This window comes from Galleria mellonella, unplaced genomic scaffold, assembly GCF_026898425.1.
Source record: "Galleria mellonella isolate WM207_F2 unplaced genomic scaffold, CSIRO_AGI_GalMel_v1 utg103, whole genome shotgun sequence".
Taxonomy (NCBI): Eukaryota; Metazoa; Arthropoda; class Insecta; order Lepidoptera; family Pyralidae; genus Galleria; species Galleria mellonella.
Window position 1 is genome coordinate 854,294 of NW_026441966.1, and position 21,331 is coordinate 875,624.

Below are 21,331 nucleotides of genomic sequence, written 5' to 3' on the forward strand. Positions count from 1 at the left end.
AGTCCATGGTATTAATATGTATAGGCGACGGTTACAACTTTCCATCAGGTGGGCCGTTAGCTTGTTTGACATTCTAAGTTGCATAAAAAAAACCACAGATACGCATAAAACACGTCACAATTGTAAACACTTCGACATTATTTGATGATTTTTTTTTCATAATGCACAATCGGATATAAAAGACTGTACAGCTATTGTACGGATAGCTTGTGGAGAGTAGGTAGTAATGTTGAATTAATAAAAGAACGTTGTGGTGTGAAGTCGAAATTTTTCAATTCAATTTATTCATAACAATATTACATCATATTGAATATTTTTATGTAATAAGTTATAATAAGACATTATAAAAGAATTTTACAGTACACAGAAAAATTATAAAGTAATTATCTATCTATCCTATTTAAGAGCTGCGCTCTTGTCGGTGGAGCTCTTGCCACTCACTACGATTTTCAGCGAGTCTCTTCACCTCTTGATACGACACGACACCAACTCCTTCCTTGATCTACCTGATGTAACTATGTCTCGGTCTCCCTCTCCCCCTCCTTCCTTCTATCTTACCTTCTATTATAAAGTAATTATATAATAAATATTTTTTTTCTAAAGCTTATAAAATTAATAAAGATCATTGGGAAGGCATAGTATATACATATATACAGTGCATATTTAAGTTGCTTAATCACTCTACGTTTGAAGGAGCCGAGATCTAATGTTTTAAAATTCATCAATTGGCTACATGCACTTTTCCAATAAAAGGGTAGGTATAAAATAATTATTGAATGGCAATCAAGTTAACAGTTTACAAAGACACGGCGTTATAAACAAAGTTTTTTGGCTGTGTTTCCATATACAAAACGTATCAAATTACCAGATGCAAAATATAAATTAATGTTACTTTCTAACAAAAACCACAAAACCCCAAGTGTTAAATTTCTAAAACAAATCTTTTATGTAAGTTTTATCGACTGACGTTTCTTAGAGAAAAAATCATTTTTATTCTACTGCTAAAAGATTTCTGTACAATGACGTTATAAATTATTAACATTGTAGGATTAATAGTAGGGTTCATCTTGTAAATAAATTTAATCGATAATTAAAAAAACAATAATTATTTTACAAAAAAACAAATAAATTTTTTAAATTGTCCAAGTTAACAATACACTCTCTCTGGTCGCTGGCCCGTGCGCGGGATGCGCGCGCAGCCAACAATCACAAAGCGCCTGCGCGACCTGCGCGCGCATCTTGCGAGTGAGTCCCGTGACCAAGCGCCATGTTATAAATATATATATAACAAAATGTTTGTTTGTCTGCTTGTTTTTAAAACTCAATTATATTATAAAAGTTGATATATATAATAAACATTGATGAGTATCATCTCACCACAACATCGTTTGTTTTGTGTTGTTTTTAATCCCGTATGAATGTAGCACTCTTTCAATTAAAACACACATTTAATTACATTACTGGTGATAAAAACTAATACTTCGTTTACAAAGTTATATGTTGAAGCAAAATCCGAACACACATCCTTAGAACATTAGTCTGCTTTATTGAATAGTCGAGTAGAGATAGGATATCGCATCTTTGAGATTAGATGAATAAATGAGTATACTTTCTCTGCATTATACAATATAGGAAATAAGCAAGACAATTTACTAACACAACGATACAACTGTATAAATAGATCTTTATCAATTCTTATTGATCTGTGTTTAGCTTAAAGAAACAACTCAGCGCGTCCCTAAGCGCAGCCCGGTTGGCCGCATCAGCCACGACCCCGCCAGCATCCCGCGCCACCACCGAGGAGTACGCTGCCACGTTGTCGGCGGACGAGCGGCGGGCGTTGGAAGAACGCGCAGCCGCTATACGCAACGACCTGGAGACCAAGCGCGCCAACATACAGGACCTGAGGAAGCGACTGGATAAAACGCATGTCACCGAGTGAGTTTACTCTTGAAATCATACAGAGACAGTCGGACATCTTGTTACGTATAAATCTGTAGATATATTTTTATGCCACTGAGGTGGCACACAAGCATACGGCCCATCTGATAGTAAGCTATTACTGTAGCCTTTTGTTGCGGGTTGTAATGAAACGATGAGGTTTGTGGAAATGTATATTTCCAATGGTTCGGTTATAACTGACAAAATTAAAAAATAAAAATAATCTTATATACTATATACAAATAGGGGAAATTAATACAAAACTGGCGGGGTGATACATTGACCTAGTAGAAATGTGCAGTGCAAAATTAACGATTATTAAATGTCTTAGTAAACCAACAATTTTATTGCACTGCACGCATGAACATAGATATGGCTCCGTACCTATGAACGCCTGCAATATCATGGGCTTTACACGTGCATTGCTGACCTTGAAGGCACCTCTTTATCCCATTTTTAAAGAACTCCATGCTGTAGTCTTTCGAGAAAGCCTCGACAGGGAGCTCATTCTATAATCTGTAGATATCATTTTAAATATCTAACGGATACATTTTGACCTGCAAAAAGAAGCAGCGGCTTCAGCCGTGATCGAGATAAAATGAGACAAATGTTAAAAGAAAATGCACAAAAAGAATGACCAAATTCGCAGATATCACAGAATACACTGTAGTGTTCATAGCGATGCCATTCGTGAGGACTAAGATATTATGCTTCCGTACCGTCTAATTTCACTACAATATTCCGTTTGTAGCAACATAGACACGCGGATACAACAAGCGGAGCTGCAGTATAAGCTGGGCCGCGAAGAGCTGGAGCTGCTGACGCTGGGTGAGCAGGCGCGCGCCCTCGCACAACTCATAGAGCAGGTGGACGCGGCAGCCAAGAGGAACGACCGCGTCACACTGCACAGGTATGGCCTGCTTTATTTATACAAGGGTTGCAACCTTCAAGCATAAAGAATTTTGTTTGATAGCAAGCAGTCACTGCACACGGGGGAAATATTGGTAACATTGGTAAGCGAAATTGGACTCTAAGAAACATGAAGTTCTGAACAATGTAAAAAAGTTTTTCACTCCTCAACATAGACTCTTGCTTTATAAAACCCATATTCGCCTACATGTGGAGTACTGCTCACATTTTTGGGCAGGATCACCCAAATATCAGCTTCTTTCACTTGACACTATACAGCGTAGAGCGGTTCGAGTTGTCGACGATCCTAAAGCGAATGATGTTAAGAGAGAATAATATTTGTAGAATGTATAATGTAAACGTTTATTAATACAGTAATAATAGTAATATAATAGTAAAGAAGGAGAACAATAGAAAATATAAAAAAGGTATAATATTAAGACGATATGTGTGCCGTGGCGCCAACAACAACATTCCTTTCATATACGCATGCGCGGCCTGCGCGCGCAACCCGTAGTCGCCGAGCGCCTGCGCGTCCTGCGCGCGCATAGGTACATCAAACAAGCTGCGTGCGCGACCGACCGTATTACATATATATATAAAATATTTACGCTTGCTGCGTGTTTTTACAAAATAAATAAAATATATAATTTTATAAGTATGCTACAATCCTATGCTAACGGATGGTTTAGATTTCCTGAGTTTGAAATGAAATCTTGCCTTTTTATTCATTTCCTATCATCATCACCTATTTCCCATTGTACCTTTTGCCATAGAGCTGGAGTACACCCTCATTTCTTGGGTGCATGGCATACGACTACTATCTATGCATCCCGTTTATTTATACCTTGTACCAACCATCTAGGTTTTCCCATATTATATTGTAAACAATATAATATGGGGAATTTCATAAAAAGTACTTACAAATATTTAAAAGGTCGGTGAAGCACAGATCAAGTTCCATGCTATCCACTTGGGTATTTTGAACGACATACTGTGAATTTCTAACAATAGGCTAACTGACCTGACTCGATGCTCACCTATCACCACTCTTTGGTATTTCACTAGCGTCTATCGATAGTACAAGCGAGGTTATCGTTCCTATTTTTGTTGTGATAGTAATTTCACTAACATTTTTTAATCTTGAAATTTAAATAAGTTCAATTTCATACATGGATTTGTACTTCATTCCGACTTACCTTGATTTAATAAATGTAAAACAATGATAAGAAGATTAGAAAAAAATTAGGTCTTGATAGTGTATTTAAAAAACTCTTGCAAAGAGTTAAGCTCGCCTATTGTTGGTACATCAAGTATGTTCGGAATTCTTACTAATATTTATTTATTTAAACTTTAATGCACAATTATATAATATAAGTACATGCGGGGAGAAAGGGATTGTTATTAATGGAGACTGAGAATCCCATTGCTAGCAATATACCCAACCAAGCCGACCTTCACGCGGTTCCCCTTGGAAACTATCATGGTTAATTCCTGATGAATTCATCATGATGGGCTAACTGGCCTGTTTTCATTCTCATCTATCACCCTTCACTGGTGCTCCGCCAGCGTATCCCGTTAGCGCAGGCGGGGTTACCATACCATTTCCACCCATCAAAAAAAAAAAAAAAATATAAGTACATGTACATATGGCGGACTTAACACCTAATGGCGTTCTCTACCAATCAACCACGAGGCAAGCAGAAAATTAAGTTGGCAGTGATTTACTACTAAAATATGTATAAATATTGTTAGTACATCCATAAATATATATTATATAATAGAAAAATACATTAACTTACTAACAGGTTAAATTATAACAAAATGAACCTTATGTTGTCTGAATAAATAAATACGAGTATTATTATATTGTTATTAAAGAAGTAATAATTTTTTATCCTTTCGTGTGTGTGCCACAATAACACAGTTAATTTAAAGTGTATTTCCTTCTTAAAAACAACCTATTAACATTCTGTTTGTAATTCGAGAACTACGAGATTAGAGGCGATTTACAACTGATTATGTCTCTCTAAAAGGAGCGATCCATTGTCTTACAAGACTTCCGTATTCCACGCGTTGTCTTGAGAAATAGCTTAGCACCGAGCCGCCAGTGATATGCCTCCTTATTGCCACTCAAAAGCAGTAAGAGCTAGCACAATAATATCAACTATAACCATTTGTTTAACAGATTAGCATTGCAATACTGTTAGGTATTTAATAAATTTGTTGACACGGTTTGTATGAAATAAAATGTTTGAAAAAACGTAAGAAAAAGTAAAAAATTTAGGTTAAAAACCTTCATTTAATAAATTAACTAAGATAGAAGACAGATGGGAGATCTTCTAAAACATTGACAGAGTTGACAGATAAACAGATTGTTTAGTTTTATTTCTTCATTAGTATACCCGTGTAAAACCGGGACACGTAGCTAGTTTTTAATAAATAATAATAACATCTAAGACTGTGTTACACAAAAAGAAAAAAAACTAATTTCCATTGTAGCAAAGCCAGTTATTTTGGTTCAAAAAGTGAACTCTACTGAACCTAAAAATTTCTGTAAATTCAATCTATAATTCTTTCAGATAAAAAAGATTTTTCTAAATCTAAGGTCCTAACATGAAATATTTTCCGAAATTTCGGAGCCAAATGAAACAGAAATTGGATATTAAAATTACATAATATATGCCGTTTGGAAATATTAAAAATGTTAAAATATTGTTCCTTTGGACTTTTATGATTTTATGATAGGATGTATGCCGAACGAAATGTCAAACTCCATTTATTGGTCCGATTTTGGTATAAACAAAAACACGAAATTGAGTCCGAAATTTCGGAATTTCATTTCATGGTAGACCACCTGATTACAACTGACGGAGATATGAGGTAAACGAACGTAAAAAAATACATTGAGAATCACCTTCTTTATGAAGTTGATTGAAAATAATTCAGAACTACCAGCGTCGCTAGCACACTAGGCTGTTGATACTCCTTATTTTTCTTATAACCGATTTATAATAGATAGATAGATAGATAGATAATTTATTTACATTACTTACAGCACACAAATTACAATAAAAAAAAATACACATAATACACAGTAAAAGAGATAAAAGAATGAAAATAAAAAAGCACAAATAAAAAAAAAAAACAAAAAAAGCAAAATATATAAACTAACAATCTCCTTTCTTTCCCTTCCTTCATGCGTGTGCCATAGTAACACAAAATGGTCACAACTCAGTTTATTGCTTTGCCCTTAAAAGAGCTAAACACTGATAATAATGTATCGTACCACAATCCAATTATCCGCATGTGCAGAAAATATAACAATGTATGCAAGGAGCTTGATATTTTCCATCAATCCTTGCAATGTTACATTAAGGCTGCCAATTTGTTACTTTAAATCTATAGCCGTCATTCTTTAAATGTATATAATATCGAATGTTACGCAGAGCAGTTATTGGAGTGCAAATTTAATGCTGTTTTATGTAATATTTATTTTACTAATTTATTAATTTGTAATCTGTTGCCTTGCTGTAAATAAATTAATTAATAAAGTTAGTGTTGAAACAATGTGAAATATATTGTTTTAATTTTTAATATATAATGGCGGCGCGTTAAGCTGTTGACATCTCTTGCGCGTTCACGAGTTCACAAACAATCAGAGCCGTGTAAACTGTGGCGAGGTGCGGCGCGGCGGACGCGCGCTCGATTTAATAGCTTATTTAAACAGAAAGCCGTTAAGATCGCAGATAATGGCGCACAAATCGTCGGTAATTGTTACAATTGTTACACCATCGGCATTGTTCGGGGGGCGGTCCCGGCCGGCTTACTTTCTAGCAGGCTAACGCTAAATCTCTGGGAACGATCAGGGAAACCGCATCCGTAGAAAGTGTTGACGCCCAGCGCCTGTCAATTCGCGAGTTGTAATAGACTTTCATTGTATTAGTACTAAATGTAACACGTATTTTTATGTGAACCTCGACAGAGTATGTTGAAGATTTCACGTTGGTGCGATACGAACAATAGACATTAGGTGTCTATTGTTCGTATCGCACCAACGTGAAATCTTACTACAAATATATCATTTTCAAAATTGGTATTTCTATGCATGCACACTTGGTATCTTAAGTTTGTTAACCGAATGATTAATTGACGTAATGTTGAAATAGTTAAGTACAATAACTTGTACTTACCCATCAATGAATTTGCATGTTTTAGAATATAAGGCATACATTTGTACTTCACAATAAATCAAGATCTGTAAAAACAATAATTTGGCAATTAAATGTATCTGTTTATCTAATAATAAGTAAGTATATAAAAAAATATGAATATTTTATACATTTTTTTTATACAACTTAGAATGACAAACAAGCTGACGGCCCACCTGATGAAAAGTGGTAACTGTCGCCTATAGACATGAGCAGTACGATTTGAATTAAATTTGGTACACGGATAGGTTATATCCCAACTTAGTAAAGTGGATACTTTATGTAATGATTCACGCAGGCAACGCCGCAGGCTACAGATTACATAAATACAAGTGTTTCTGTATTTTTTTATACAACTTAGAATGGCAAACAAGCTGACGGCCTATCTGATGGAAAGTGGTAACCGTCGCCTATACACATGAGCAGTACCATGGACATAACAGAGTATACTGTTTCTCCCATGATACCCCCATGCGCTGCCATTCCAGAGGACTCAGATGTTATTCCTCTGTACCCAGTAAATTCACGCCATATCCCACCCTTCAAACCGAAACACAACCATGCAAACACAACTGCTTCACGGTAGAAACACGAATGGGATAGAGGTACGCAAGCAATCGACTTTTGTACAAAGTCTCATTTACTAGTAGTTACCACGTTTGGCAGACGGGTTGGCAATCACAGTTACACTTTGGTGATAATCTATTTATTTATTTATTTCTTCTTCCATGATGTGGTTAGCAGATAACATTTTAACATCAATAATGGACCCTGTTGGGCGCAGCAAGTAGAAGAGAGGGACGCTGCTGTCTATCCCTCGACAATTTAGTTCCCTTAGTCACCTCTTACGACACCCACGGGAATGATACTTGTAATGTAAGAAAGACTCTGTTTTCCGCACTTAGCCTCTCATTTGGGCCGTTGTGCGTGTGGGGAATGATACTTATACATTATGTTTTCTGCACCAAGTTGATAGTATCTCGACAAATGATGTATATGGGACAGGTAAATCAACGTTTGCCGTATCAATAATAATATTAATAAAACAGCAGTACTGATAACTATTAGTACTTACTGTGGGCGACAAAGGAAACCAGGAATGGAAATTGGAAATATGTATATAATAGTCAAAGGAACTTAGAAGACTAGGGCCGAGAAGGAAAGCCAAAAGGAAACAATAGATACGCGTGTCAATTTCGAATTTGATAAATAATAATATGTAGCCATAGATAATATATGTGGCCTGTACTCCACACTTACATAACATTATATTTTTATATAGATAAATGTAGGCTACGAGTTGGATAAACCTTACCGCAAAGGGCCACTGCGGTTACAGTAATACGTCGCGCCTTCTACATATTACTTACTGGAGCGGAAGTCAATCGTAAAAAATGTACATACATACATATCTGTCACGCTTGTCTCCTATTAGGATAGGCAGAAACAATGGAACGCCAAATGCTTCGATTCAAACAAACCTCTTTCGCTTCTTCCACATTCATCAATCTTTTCATACACGCTCGCCGGTTACGGGTACTTTTAATTTGGCCCTTCTTCAGCACGTCGCCTATTTGGTCGACATACATACATTTATATAATAATAAAAATAATTATTCATCGAGTAAACTTAATTATAAGCATTATTGAATTGTCAATTTCGTATGAATCTACCGACTACGATCGTTCGGAATGCTCATTTTCTATGGAATTTCATAAATTATTAGGTAAGTGTTCCGTTATCTTAAACCCGTATCGTTAAGTAAACCCTGGTATAAAGTATTACTTTGGAACTTGATTGTTGAACTTTATATATCTATTATATAATCCTATAGGTACCAACGCGCCTCTTCTATATTACAAACTGGTACGATTTATCGTCGCGAGAGACATGTTCTCACGAAACAGTGAATAATTGTAAATTGTATCCGACATGTTCTTGTTAAAACTTTATGCTTTGCGAAATGCAGCACAATAAATTTTCCACATTGTCATCCACTGACAAATGGTAATATTTCGTTTGCGAATTATTTTTGAAAGAGACTAGCTTTTTTGTCCGCTAGTTCGTGAGCGTGGATTTCAGAAATAGGGAAACCAATTAAATACATATATCACTTCTAGACGATATATCAAGAGTACTGTGATTGATTGTGGCTTTGTAGCTTTTTTTTATTATTTTTATCAATACGAAGTTTGTGATAGCCATTTTATCCATTCATATTTTTCTTTTGTAAATTCAACATTTATTTAAAAAAAAAGCAACAGCTGTGTTTATTACCCGTTCTTCTCAGCTCAAACAAAAGTCGATTGCTTGGGCACCTCTGTCCCATTCGTGTTTCAACCGTAAAGCAGTTGTGTTTGCATGGCTGTATTTCGGTTTGAAGGATGGGCGTGAATTTACAGGGTACAGAGGAATAACACCTGAGTCCTCAGGAATGGCAACGCATGGGGGGTATCATGGGCGAAACAGTATTCTCTGTTATGTTCATGGTACTGCTCATGTCTATAGGCGACAGTTACCACTTTCCATCAGGTGGGCCGTCACTTGTTTACCATTCTAGTTGTATAAAAAAAACTTACTGTTGTTATCGTTTCTAACAACTGTTGCGACTTCATCCGGAAGCCTTCTTCAGGGGACGTACGGCGCTTTGCGTCACAGCACCTCGCCTGGTCTCGCCTTCATTAATTTTCCATTATCTACGTACAGACATCTTATTAATAATTAACATTAATTTTAAAAATAATTATTAACGTGATATTTTTGTATACGTCATGAATAAATAACTGTACCCATGTACTTGTCCAAGACACGCATCTGATATTAAAACACGGTTTCTATCAGACAGTCAAAAAACTTACTGAAATAAAACCCTTTTACGGGATAAGTCCGCCATTTAGCACACCTGCAATGCCGCTGGTGTTGCGGGTGATCATGGGCGGCGGTAGTCACTTACCATCAGGTGAGCCGCATGCTCGTTTGCCCCCTGTGTTGTAAAAAAAAATTGTACTAATTGTTTTCTTAAGAACTGTGTATCCTATAATTTAAGACTTTACTGTACAATAAAATGTTATAAACAGACGAACACAAATGCAGTTGAATCTATTTTAATTAGAAATAACGAATGCGAGTAGGTATATAAAAAAAAAAAACTCAATTAAATACTAGTATTCCTTTTTAATTACTCATGTTAACAATGTAACAAGTTAATACAATTTTGGCACTTTTGATTTCACCATCTGTGGGAACATACAATTGTTACATAGATATGGTTGTATAAGTAAAAGCGGGTAAATTTAGTGAAAGTGTCTCTGGTCGGTGCTAGATGGCCACGCTGACTTCCCAACTGCTCTTCTGCGGCTTCGGTACACAAAGGAACGAGTGTCTTGCAAAAGCCCTGCGGTTTCCAAGCACCAGAATGATAACAAAGAAGATTTTTTTCTTATGGCTGTCCAACACAATTTAATTTGGCGTGAATGAAAATTGGTATTACAAAAGCATTATAAAACTTGCCTATATCTGCCGTGGCTATGCACGGATAGATATTTGATCGAATTTTTGATGTTTTGAGTTAAATTATTGTAATTTTCGTAGGTTATATTTCTCATATTTTTTGTCAATAATAATAATGATAATAGGTAAGCGTGTTTTAAATATTAATGTATTTTTAAATTGTTAATAAGTTTATATTACTGTTAAAATATGGCTTGTTAAGCTTTGATTATAATACGAATATTATTGTTTATTTTTTAATATCGGCTGAGTAGTTTTTATTTTTATTATTTATCCAAACAAATAAACATATAAAAAATCAAATCCTCCATCTTACGTAAATATTTCGAATAAAAAGTTTCTTGGATTATCAAATAATTGTACTATATAAGCTTACATTAATACAAAATAGCTATTAACCTATTTTGTATATTATATCATGACATCTAATTTTGTTTTTAATGCTGGATAACATGAATTTGAGAGGTTTAAGTTAGATAGATAAATAATTTATTTTCATTACTTACAGCACACAAACAACAAAAGACACAAATGCAAAGTTAAAAAAGATAAAAAAAAGATACATGTACAAAAAATAAAAAAAAAAACAAAATCAGAATGCATAAAATTAGTAATTAATAATAACAATAATAAAAAATAACAATTTTTTTTTCTTCATGCGTGTGCCACAGTAATACAAAATGGCCACAATTCAGCATATTGCTTTGCCCTAAAAAGAGCAAAATAGTGATATTGTGTTGTGACCAAAGTTTTAAGTATAGTATTTTTATATACGACTTTTTAACTCATCATCGTGAATTAAATTAATTAAAATTGAAGGAAGAAAGAAGATAGAATGTAGGTAACTTTTAGATGAAACATTGCCCTCATACATCCCGCCTATGTGACGGCGTGCAAATATTTAACAATATAAAAATTTTCATGTACATTACACATTATTTTCCCATTCATTAGTTACATAAAATCATCAGGTATATATATATATATATATATATATATATATATATATATATATATATATATATATATATATATATATATTATGTGATTTGATTGTTGACCTGTCGATTCGTTTTTAACTGCCTTTAAAAAGAAGAAAGTTCTCAATTCGGTTATTTTTAGGTATTTTAAGGTTCTTTACCTCATAACTCCGTCACTTCTAAACCGATATAGAAACATTCTTTTTTGTCTGAAAAGATATACTTACAGATTGACCTCATAGAAATTTTATCAAAGTCAGTCTATAACTTTGAGTTACATTACTTTTGAGTCCTCAGGAATGGCAACGCATGGGGGGTATCATGGGCGAAACAGTATACTCTGTTATGTTCATGGTACTGCTCATGTCTATAGGCGACGGTTACCACTTTCCATCATGTGGGCCGTCAGCTTGTTTGCCATTCTAAGTAGTGTAAAAAAAAAACTTTAGTTTTAAAACCAATATCATAACTGAAGTCGGTTTTTTGTGAGACACGGTCTTATGTTAATGTTTTCCTCATATCCCTCCATAGCACAGATAAGGTTATAAAAAAATAAAAGAAGCCGCCCGATACGAAAGTGATTGATAACGTGGCATTAGCTGAGTTGACATAAACGGCATTATTGTTTTCCATTCGCTTCGTTGATAGACCTCGGCAAAGAGTTGTAGCTGTGCAGGTGCGCGATGTTTTGTACAATTTTAAAACAATAGAATCAACTGGATATAGGTTGGCATTGATTGCAAATTAATGTGGGCTGACAGTAATTAATAAATGTCAAGGTGTTGTAATGAATTGCTGGTTTACAATATTATTCATATTGTAAACTAGCAAATATTGGATTCCTAAATATAAAAAGACTGAATCATTAATACAGCTTACTGTGATTCTTTGAGGCGTGTTACGTATGTTTGACGTATGTTATGAGTAAACTTTATAGAAAAGTCGTCTGCTTGGGTACATTTGTCCCATTCTTATTTCTACCATGAAGCAGTTGTGTTTGCATGGCTGTGTTTCGGTTTGAAGGGTGGGATATGGCATTTAAATTACAGGGTACAGGGTACATTTAATCCTCAAAAATGGCATCGCATGAAGGATATCATGCGCGACACATTACACTTTGTTATGTGCATGGTACTGTTCTTGTATATAGGCGACGATTACCACTTTCTATCAAGTGAGCTGTCAGCTTGTTTACTATTGTAAATTGCATAAATATATATATATATATATATATATATATATATATATATATATATATATATATATATATATATATATTTATATAATTCACATTTAAATTATACAGTTATTCTCACAATGAGAATGATTATGCAGGCTCACTTACAAGGTTACTGATCTTTTATTAATGTTAGAAATGAGAAAGTTTCAACAGATGTTTGGATGCTTGTTACTCAATCACTTTTAATATTTATAGATTAAAATAACTTAAATATATAAAACTGAAAATATGTTTTGTTCTAATTTACGAGAACAAAGATGCAGGATATTGTTAGTAAACTATATTTAATAACAATGTCGTATGTATTCTTGAAAATTTTTCAAAGATATTAAAAACTTTCAAGTAAGAGGCGTTATATTCATTTATGTAATACAAAGTACAGAAAACGTGATATAAGTGAACAGAACAGAGTCGCTCGCAGCAGATTGTGTTTTTCTTGTATTTTTAACATAAATGAATATGGTTTATGGTCAGTCGTGTATAATCGATTTCATAAAAAGATACATTTCCTTTTATGGAAATATTTCACTTATGAGACAAGTACTAATGCCTATGATATTCTAGTGTTTCCATCAACGCGGGCGATGGCTACTTCATGGTTATTTAATGGCTACTCGGTTAGAATTCAACACAAGCGTATATATAGTTAGATACTCTTTGTTCCCTCCAAGATTACAATAGTAAACTTATTATAAATATAAACAATTACAAGAAATAATCACAGTGAGAAAACAATGGGCGAGCTTTTATCGCTAAAACCGATCTCTTCCAGGCAACCTTTTTTTTTTATTCAACTTAGAATGGCAAACTAGCTGAAGGCCCACCTGATGGAAAGTGGTAACCGTCGCCTAGAGATATGAGCAGTACCATGGACATAACAGAGTATATTGTTTCGCCCATGATACCTCCCATGCGTTGCCATTCCTAAGGACACCGGTGTTATTCCTCTGTACCCAGTAAATTCACGCCTACCCTTCGAACCGAAACACAGCCATGCAAACACAACTGCTTCACGGTTGAAACACGAATGGGACAGAGGTACCCAAGCAATCGACGTTTGTACAAAGTCTCCCTCTGGTAAAAACTTTTGGATAGAGAGGAGTAATTATACCTTAACAATTTGATCGTAGGCACGATGAAAATTCTATTATTTCTAAATATATAGATATGATACATGTAATAATATATATACATATATATACATATATATATATATATATATATATATATATATATATATATATATAGCTACTCATTATTATGTATATACATACATCAATACGTTGATGTATGTATACGCATACATCAACGAACCACCCGACCGTTGTGTGAAATGCAAAAACGCAACGAAATCAGCTTATCACACGTCCCATGTCGGATATTAAATGTGATATGTTCTATTAATAGGTAAATGACTTATTAATGTTATAGCTATTTATCTTCTAATAATGAAATAGGTATATTTTTTAAAAACATTAATAAATATTTCAAATATGTTTATATGTTTTAATAACTGGTCAAATTACATTCTATAGTTCACCAAATTAATGACTAGTTACCGTACAGTCGAATCAGTATAATAAATGATTTTTATTCAAGTAACTTTACCAGGGGGAGACTTTGTACAAACGTCGATTGCTTGGGTACCTCTGTCCCATTCGTGTTTCTACCGTTAAGCAGTTGTGTTTGCATGGCTGTGTTTCGGTTTGAAGGGTGGGATATGGCGTGAATTTACAGGGTACAGAGAAATAACACCTGAGTCCTCAGGAATGGCAACGCATGGGGGGTATCATGGGCGAAACAGTATACTCTGTTACGTCCATGGTACTGCTCATGTCTATAGGCGACGGTTACCACTTTCCATCAGGTGGGCCGTCAGCTTGTTTGCCATTCTAAGTTGTATAAAAAAAACTTAATAATTAGCAGTTTTGAATAGTTATTTTTTTATGAAACTACCGCCCAGTGTAGTGTTTAGACTACTAAATACAGGTTGATCGTCCACAGAATGTTTCTTTTTCCTCAAATTCCATTTCCCGTTGGGTTTTGACAGTTTTAGAAAATGGTCACACTACTTTTTAATATCGTCTGAGGTTTCATAAAGTTTCATGCAATCCAATCTTAAATAAATTCAATTTGAATCTTTCATTTCGATTAGTTCGGAATGCAATTTCTGCATCAAATGCTAAGAACGGCCAAAATACATACGAAATATACAAGTATGAGAAACATAGCTATTACTTTTTTCAAAAATAAGTTTATTACAATTTTTTTTAACATACTTCATTTATAAAAAAAAGTAAAGAAAAATTCTAAATTGTTTTAGAAATGACGTATTTATGATGTAATAAATCCTTTCTTTTCAAAGTCGGTTGTAAAACGAACTACACTTTTATTGAATGGTTACATTAGATGATTACGTTGCAACCCCATCGTCATGCTGACATAATCATAAATTACCTAGATTGTTGCCTGCCCATAATTTTCTAGATGGGCTACATCTCATCTAAATTATTGTAACGCCTATGCATCGACTCGATTAAGGTCTGAGCACATAATTCGATGTAAAATTGATACAAAATGCACACCCGCGCGCCGTGCTAGATTGCCCGCCATATCGGGCTCTCGTAACTCGCCACTACTGCCAACGAGCTGACTGCTTACGTGTAAAAAAATCGCTTTTTATCTTTTTAGGGTTCCGTATCAAAAAGATATAAAAGAACCCTTTTAGTTCCACTTTTTTCGTCCGTCCATTCGTCTGTCTATCAAATTAATACTATTGACATGCGATTTGGAACAGTTTTAAATATAGTTGCATTTTGCAAAAAAAATATATATATATATATATATATATATATTAGAGGATCCGAAAGAGGATTCAAGATTTCTGTTTATTTTTCCATCACACGAAAACTACCAAATTGGATACGGTTTTCACGTTTGCGTTGTATCGAACTTAAAATCTGGTGTACATGTTATTCCAAAACCACAAGTGCGAAGTCGCGGGTAAAAGTTAAAATTATGTAAATATCAACATATGTAAATACATATATATGTATAAACATAATTACCGCGTAATTTTACATTTATTATGGCCATCAAACATTTTCAACATTGCGAGTCGGGCGTGCTATCCCACGATGTGTTCGCGCGCTATGCTAATGCGAGATAAACATTTGCGAAATAACAACGCAGAATTATAAGATGTACAGTCGCTCATATCTTCCCACATCTTACCACTTATTCAAGCCACATGAACTTGATGTTTCCCCTTTTAGCCGTGTCAATGACACGTCGGAAAGAGAATCTATTTCCAGTCGAGTCAACGTGGCAATATTTGATGTTTCTGCTTGATAACGTAATATTAACACATTTTGATTTTGCTCCGTAAAAAAATAACAACGACAACAATAAAGGTTGTCTGTAAGAGATTGCCCTAGCGATAAGACCGCCTTTTGTACCTTTATGTGTATATTTCAATTTGTATTTATGTTACTGTATTTCACTTGAATTATTCACTTGTCATTGTATATTTTTATTTATGGTGCAATAAAGAGTTAAATATGATAATGGAATGGTAACCCCACCAGCGCTACCGGTATACACCGGCGGGGCACCAGTTAAGGATGATAGGTGAGGATGAAGCAGGTCAATTAGCCCATCGTGACGAATTCAACAAGAATTGTTCACGATGGTTTCCAGTGGGAACCACGTGGAGGTCGACTTAATAGAGCATATTGCTAGCTATGGGGCTGTCAAACTCCATTGCTAACAATCCGTTTCCCCCTTGAAGCTTTCATCTGTAGGCAGAGATATATCTAAGGGTACATATACGCCTTGTTAAGGGACTATAATAAATAATAGAAAATAGAATTAAATACGGCAATGACCATGATGGTGACATTTATTTACTTATTTATTTATTCATTAGTACAAATATGTGTGGATTTAATGTGTGTGGCGGACTTAATTCTAAAAGCATTCTCTCCCAGTCAACCATAGGGAAGTGTCAGAATACTCGAATACGGTACTAGTAATTATTGATATACATACATACTAAAATTACATATATAAACGAATAAATATATATATATATATATAAATAACAAATATACTTACACATATATGACATATACTATATTATACACGAAATTGAGAATAATATAAAGCGCTTACTGCTCGGATAAAGTAAAAAAGTGAGCGTGAACGTTTTTTTTTTGAAAGACGGACATTTATGTTGAAACTTTTGGTTTGCAATGTGCAGAGTCGATTTCAAGTCTGTTATTACACTTGGTGATTTTCAAATTTACAAAAGAAATGACCGTGAAAATACATCGGGAAGGTTCATTGTTCTGCGGTCAGCGCATTAAGATCGCGTGGTGGCGCGGGCGGCAGCCCAGTACTTTACTTGTCATTAACGCGACTGCCTCTCTACTTGTATTTATCTAACTAACACCCTATCATAGCGACATTAGCGTGTAACGATACCATCATTGCTGGCAACACTCGCCCGCCATCACATTACGACCATAATGTTGTATTAAATAAACACAGTTATTAGCGGACTTTCCATTTCTCTCTAATGTTACCCGGTGCCTGTAGTAGTTTTTGTGTTCTACCATTATAAATGTAACAACTTATTAACTTCTCACTGCTTACTGCAGCATAGGAGTTTATTTCTAGGTTTTTTGACAGTTCGGACCTTTGCCCAGAAGGTTTTGGGGACACAGCAGGATAACTGTCTGACGTACTAAGATGGCGGTACCAAACTTAGCTTAGTAAAGAAGCTTCAAAATGTTTTCTCATTTTTCGATTCATATTTTTTGTACCATACCATTTTCATCCATTAAAAAAAAACATGAAGTAACAACTCTCTCTATCAGACAGAAGTGAATACTAACGATTCTATACGTAACAGAACTATGATTCGCTGACCTATAGCGGCTGCATATAGTAATGGTTAATATTCCACGGTTACGTTAGCTTTTTGTACTATGTACCGGGTGTAATTTCCCCTATGTACAGGCCGGTTCGCTCGGCTGCACTCACGTTGTGCCACGCCGCCGTGGGAACCGAACCTGTGGCCGGTGAATACGTAATCATACCATACTATGTTAGGTACCTATATAAAACTAATACATTTATTACATAATCATCGACTCTCTCGAGATTGGAAACTCATTGATTGCTGGTTATTTCATTAGAATTATTTTGTTTAATTCCGCTAGAACTCGAAGGTTTTCGATTTCTCAGGTTATGGAATGAGCTCCCTGCCGAGGATTTCCCAAGAGACTACAGCATGGGGTTCTTCAAAAGGGGGGTAAAGAGGTTTCTTCAGGGTCGGCAACGCGCGCGTAAAACCTCTGGTATTGCGGGCGTTCATAGGCTACGGTAACCGCTTACAATCAGGTGGGCCGTATGCTTGTTTGGCACCTCAGTGGTATAAAAAAAAAAGATTGATCACTACTGTTACTATCAGCAAGCTGAAGTGGCTGGTCATATAGCTTGAAGAACTGACAACCGATGGGGAAGAAAGGTTCTTGAGTGGCGAATGCGTACGGGTAAACGCAGTGTAGGATGATCCCCATAAGATGGAGTGACGACCTGAAATGCGTTGCCAGGAGTCAATGGATGCAGGTGGCTCAGGACCGCTCTTTATGGCAGTCTATGGGGGGGCTTATGTTCAGCTGTGGACGGATAATGGCTGGAATGACGATGAATACTAATAAAAGCTCCACAACCTTAATGGTGGTCAATCTTCGAGTGTTGGCAGTCACATATATACTAATATGGCGTAAATTTACAGGGTACGGAGGAATAACACCTGAGTCCTCAGGAATGGCAACGCATGGGGGTATCATAGGCGAAACAGTACACTCTGTTATGTCCATGGTACTGCTCATGTCTATAGGCGACGGTTACCACTGTCCGTCAGGTGGACCGTCAGCTTGTTTGCCATTCTAAGTTGTATAAAAAAAATGGTAGCGTAATTAAACAATTATATATACAATTATTGTAATCAAATAATTAATGATATGGACTTTCACAAGATAAAACTTAGTGTATAGTATTATATTATCTGTGGTTCAGTAAAACATTTATGGATTGGTTTGCGAGAGTAGTGTAAGGATTCTCACGTACTACGAGTACACTGTAGTGCGGGTTAAATTACTGCGTTCACGTTTACATCGAAAACTTGTATTGAAAACTTGACTGCGCCTCTAGCGAATAGTTTTGGAAACTCAAATAGACATAATTTAAACAGTAAGCACTCTATTCCGTTTGGAGGCAGTTTTTTACCCATAAATACACTAGCTCTAAACTGAGCAGATCTCATTGCTATGGGTACCAAACAAGTGATAAACATACTCAGTGATACTTTTTTATACTACGAGTATTATAGTGGCAAGCATACGGCTTGTCCGATGGTAAATGGGGTTACTGTAGCCTTTGGACTACTAGCACTGAAATATTTATAATTGAAATATTTATTTATTAAGCAAAATGTATTAACAACATGTTTAATATAACGACATAATACAAGAGTGTATTGTATTTTATATATACAAAAAAATAGGTATAATAAAATCTTTGACTCTTTGCAGCACTAGGAATGTCACATGCACGTTGATAAGGTCATCAACGTGCATGTGACATTTCTAGTGCTTACTTTTTTTTAACTTAATTTTTTTTGTTATTACCTACATATATATATATATATATATATATATATATATATATATATATATATATATATATATATACAAGCAAACGCATTGTAGGACGATCTTCCACTAGATAGAGTGACGACCTTATAAATATATTGCACAGAGCTAGTGGACGCAGGTGGTTCGGGACCGTTCCTTATGGCAGTCTATGGGGGATGCTTATGTTGAGCAGTGGACAGTTGACGGTTGAAACAATGATGACGATATGTCACACATGAAAAAAAACCATACCTTTGTATTACCTACATTGTACATATTTATATTTAGTGAAACAAGTGAGTGAGTTTCTATATTTAGGTTCATTGTTTACGACGGACGGAAAGTGTGATAGAGATATTGAAAGGAGAGTAAAAGCGGGAAACAGTGTTGACGGTGCACTGCTCTCGATTATGTCAAGTAAAAATGTATCGAGCAAAGCTCGCCTTGCCATAATTCAAGGAGTACTGACACCAACACTCATATATGGAAGCGAATCGTGGGTATGGCAGAAGAAGCATGAAAGTAAGATAAATGCTGTAAAGATGAGAGCTTTGAGAAGTATGTGTGGTATTACATTAAAAGAAAGAGTAAGAAACAGTGTGATTAGAGAGAAGTGTAGACTGAAAGACGATGTAATGACAAAAATCGAAATAGGAATGTTGCGTTGGTTTGGTCATTTGAAGAGGATGGATGAAAGAAGAATTACGAAAGAGATTTATCGAGCAAGAATAAATGGAGATGCCGGTAGGGGCCGCCCTAGACGGACGTATGTTGACCAAATAGACGACGTGCTGAAAAAGGGCCAAATTAAAAGTACCCGTAACCGGCGAGCGTGTATGAAAAGATTGATGAATGTGGAAGGAGCGAGAGAGGTTTGTTTGAATCGAAGCATTTGGCGTTCCATTGTTTCTGCCTACCCTAATGGGAGATAGGCGTGACGGATGTGTTTGTATTATATATAGGTACTCATGAATCCTAATGTTTGTATTTAAGAAAGATCGATCGAACTCTAATAATCATAAGGTGAAGCAGTATGTTAAATCATAATATGTCAAATAAAAATGGTGTAATACCATTAAGAGTGAAAATACACCAAATTTAATGTATTTACGCCATAAAAATATTAAGTTCAAACATTTAAGTGTAAAATATGGTTATATAGATGTAAAATAAAACAAAAGGGCATTCTGCAAGCGCAGGCAGGACGTGCTTGTAGGTGTCGGACGCGAGACCTTTGCAATAGGGCGTGTAGGGTGACCAATAGTTAGGCTCGCAGTAGGCTCGCGTCCACGTCACAATCTCTTATGACTAAGGATCATGTATTAATTCCGAAACCAGTCGAGCTTTTTCGATCCAATTACACGTAAATTACAATATATAGTGATGGATGAAAATGGAATGGTAACCCCGCCTGCGCTAACGGGATACGCTGGCGGAGCACCAGTGAAGGGTGATCGATGAGAATGAAAACAGGCCAGTTAGCCCATCATGATGAATTCATAAGGAATTAACCATAATAGTTTCCAAGGAGAACCACGAGGAGGTCGACCGCGCTGGGTATACACGTAATTTTTATATGTTTTTTATATGTTTTTCTTTTATTCAAAATTCAAAGTAAAATAGTAATGTTGTTATATAATTGTGTAGTCTTCAATATTATGTTGTTTTGTCAGATGTAACATGTATAATTTATATTATTTTTCTTAAAGAGATATTGTATCTAATTAATGATATCATTTAAATGAAAGATTTGTTTAGTGTATGTGTACATAAAATAAATAAATAAATAATTTAAACTGGTAGTTATTACATTAAACTATAATGGGGGCTTATAA

The 21,331-nt window shown here is 35.2% G+C and overlaps 1 protein-coding gene across 1 annotated transcript in view; it reads left to right on the forward strand.

Moving 5' to 3' along the window:
* Positions 1-21,331, forward strand: part of LOC113510062 (uncharacterized) — a 118,335-nt gene that overhangs the window by 76,435 nt on the left and 20,569 nt on the right. The window contains exons 6-7 of the mRNA XM_052896283.1: positions 1,714-1,938; positions 2,693-2,851. Coding sequence (XP_052752243.1) covers positions 1,714-1,938; positions 2,693-2,851 — 384 coding nt within the window. The remainder of the gene's footprint in view (positions 1-1,713; positions 1,939-2,692; positions 2,852-21,331) is intronic.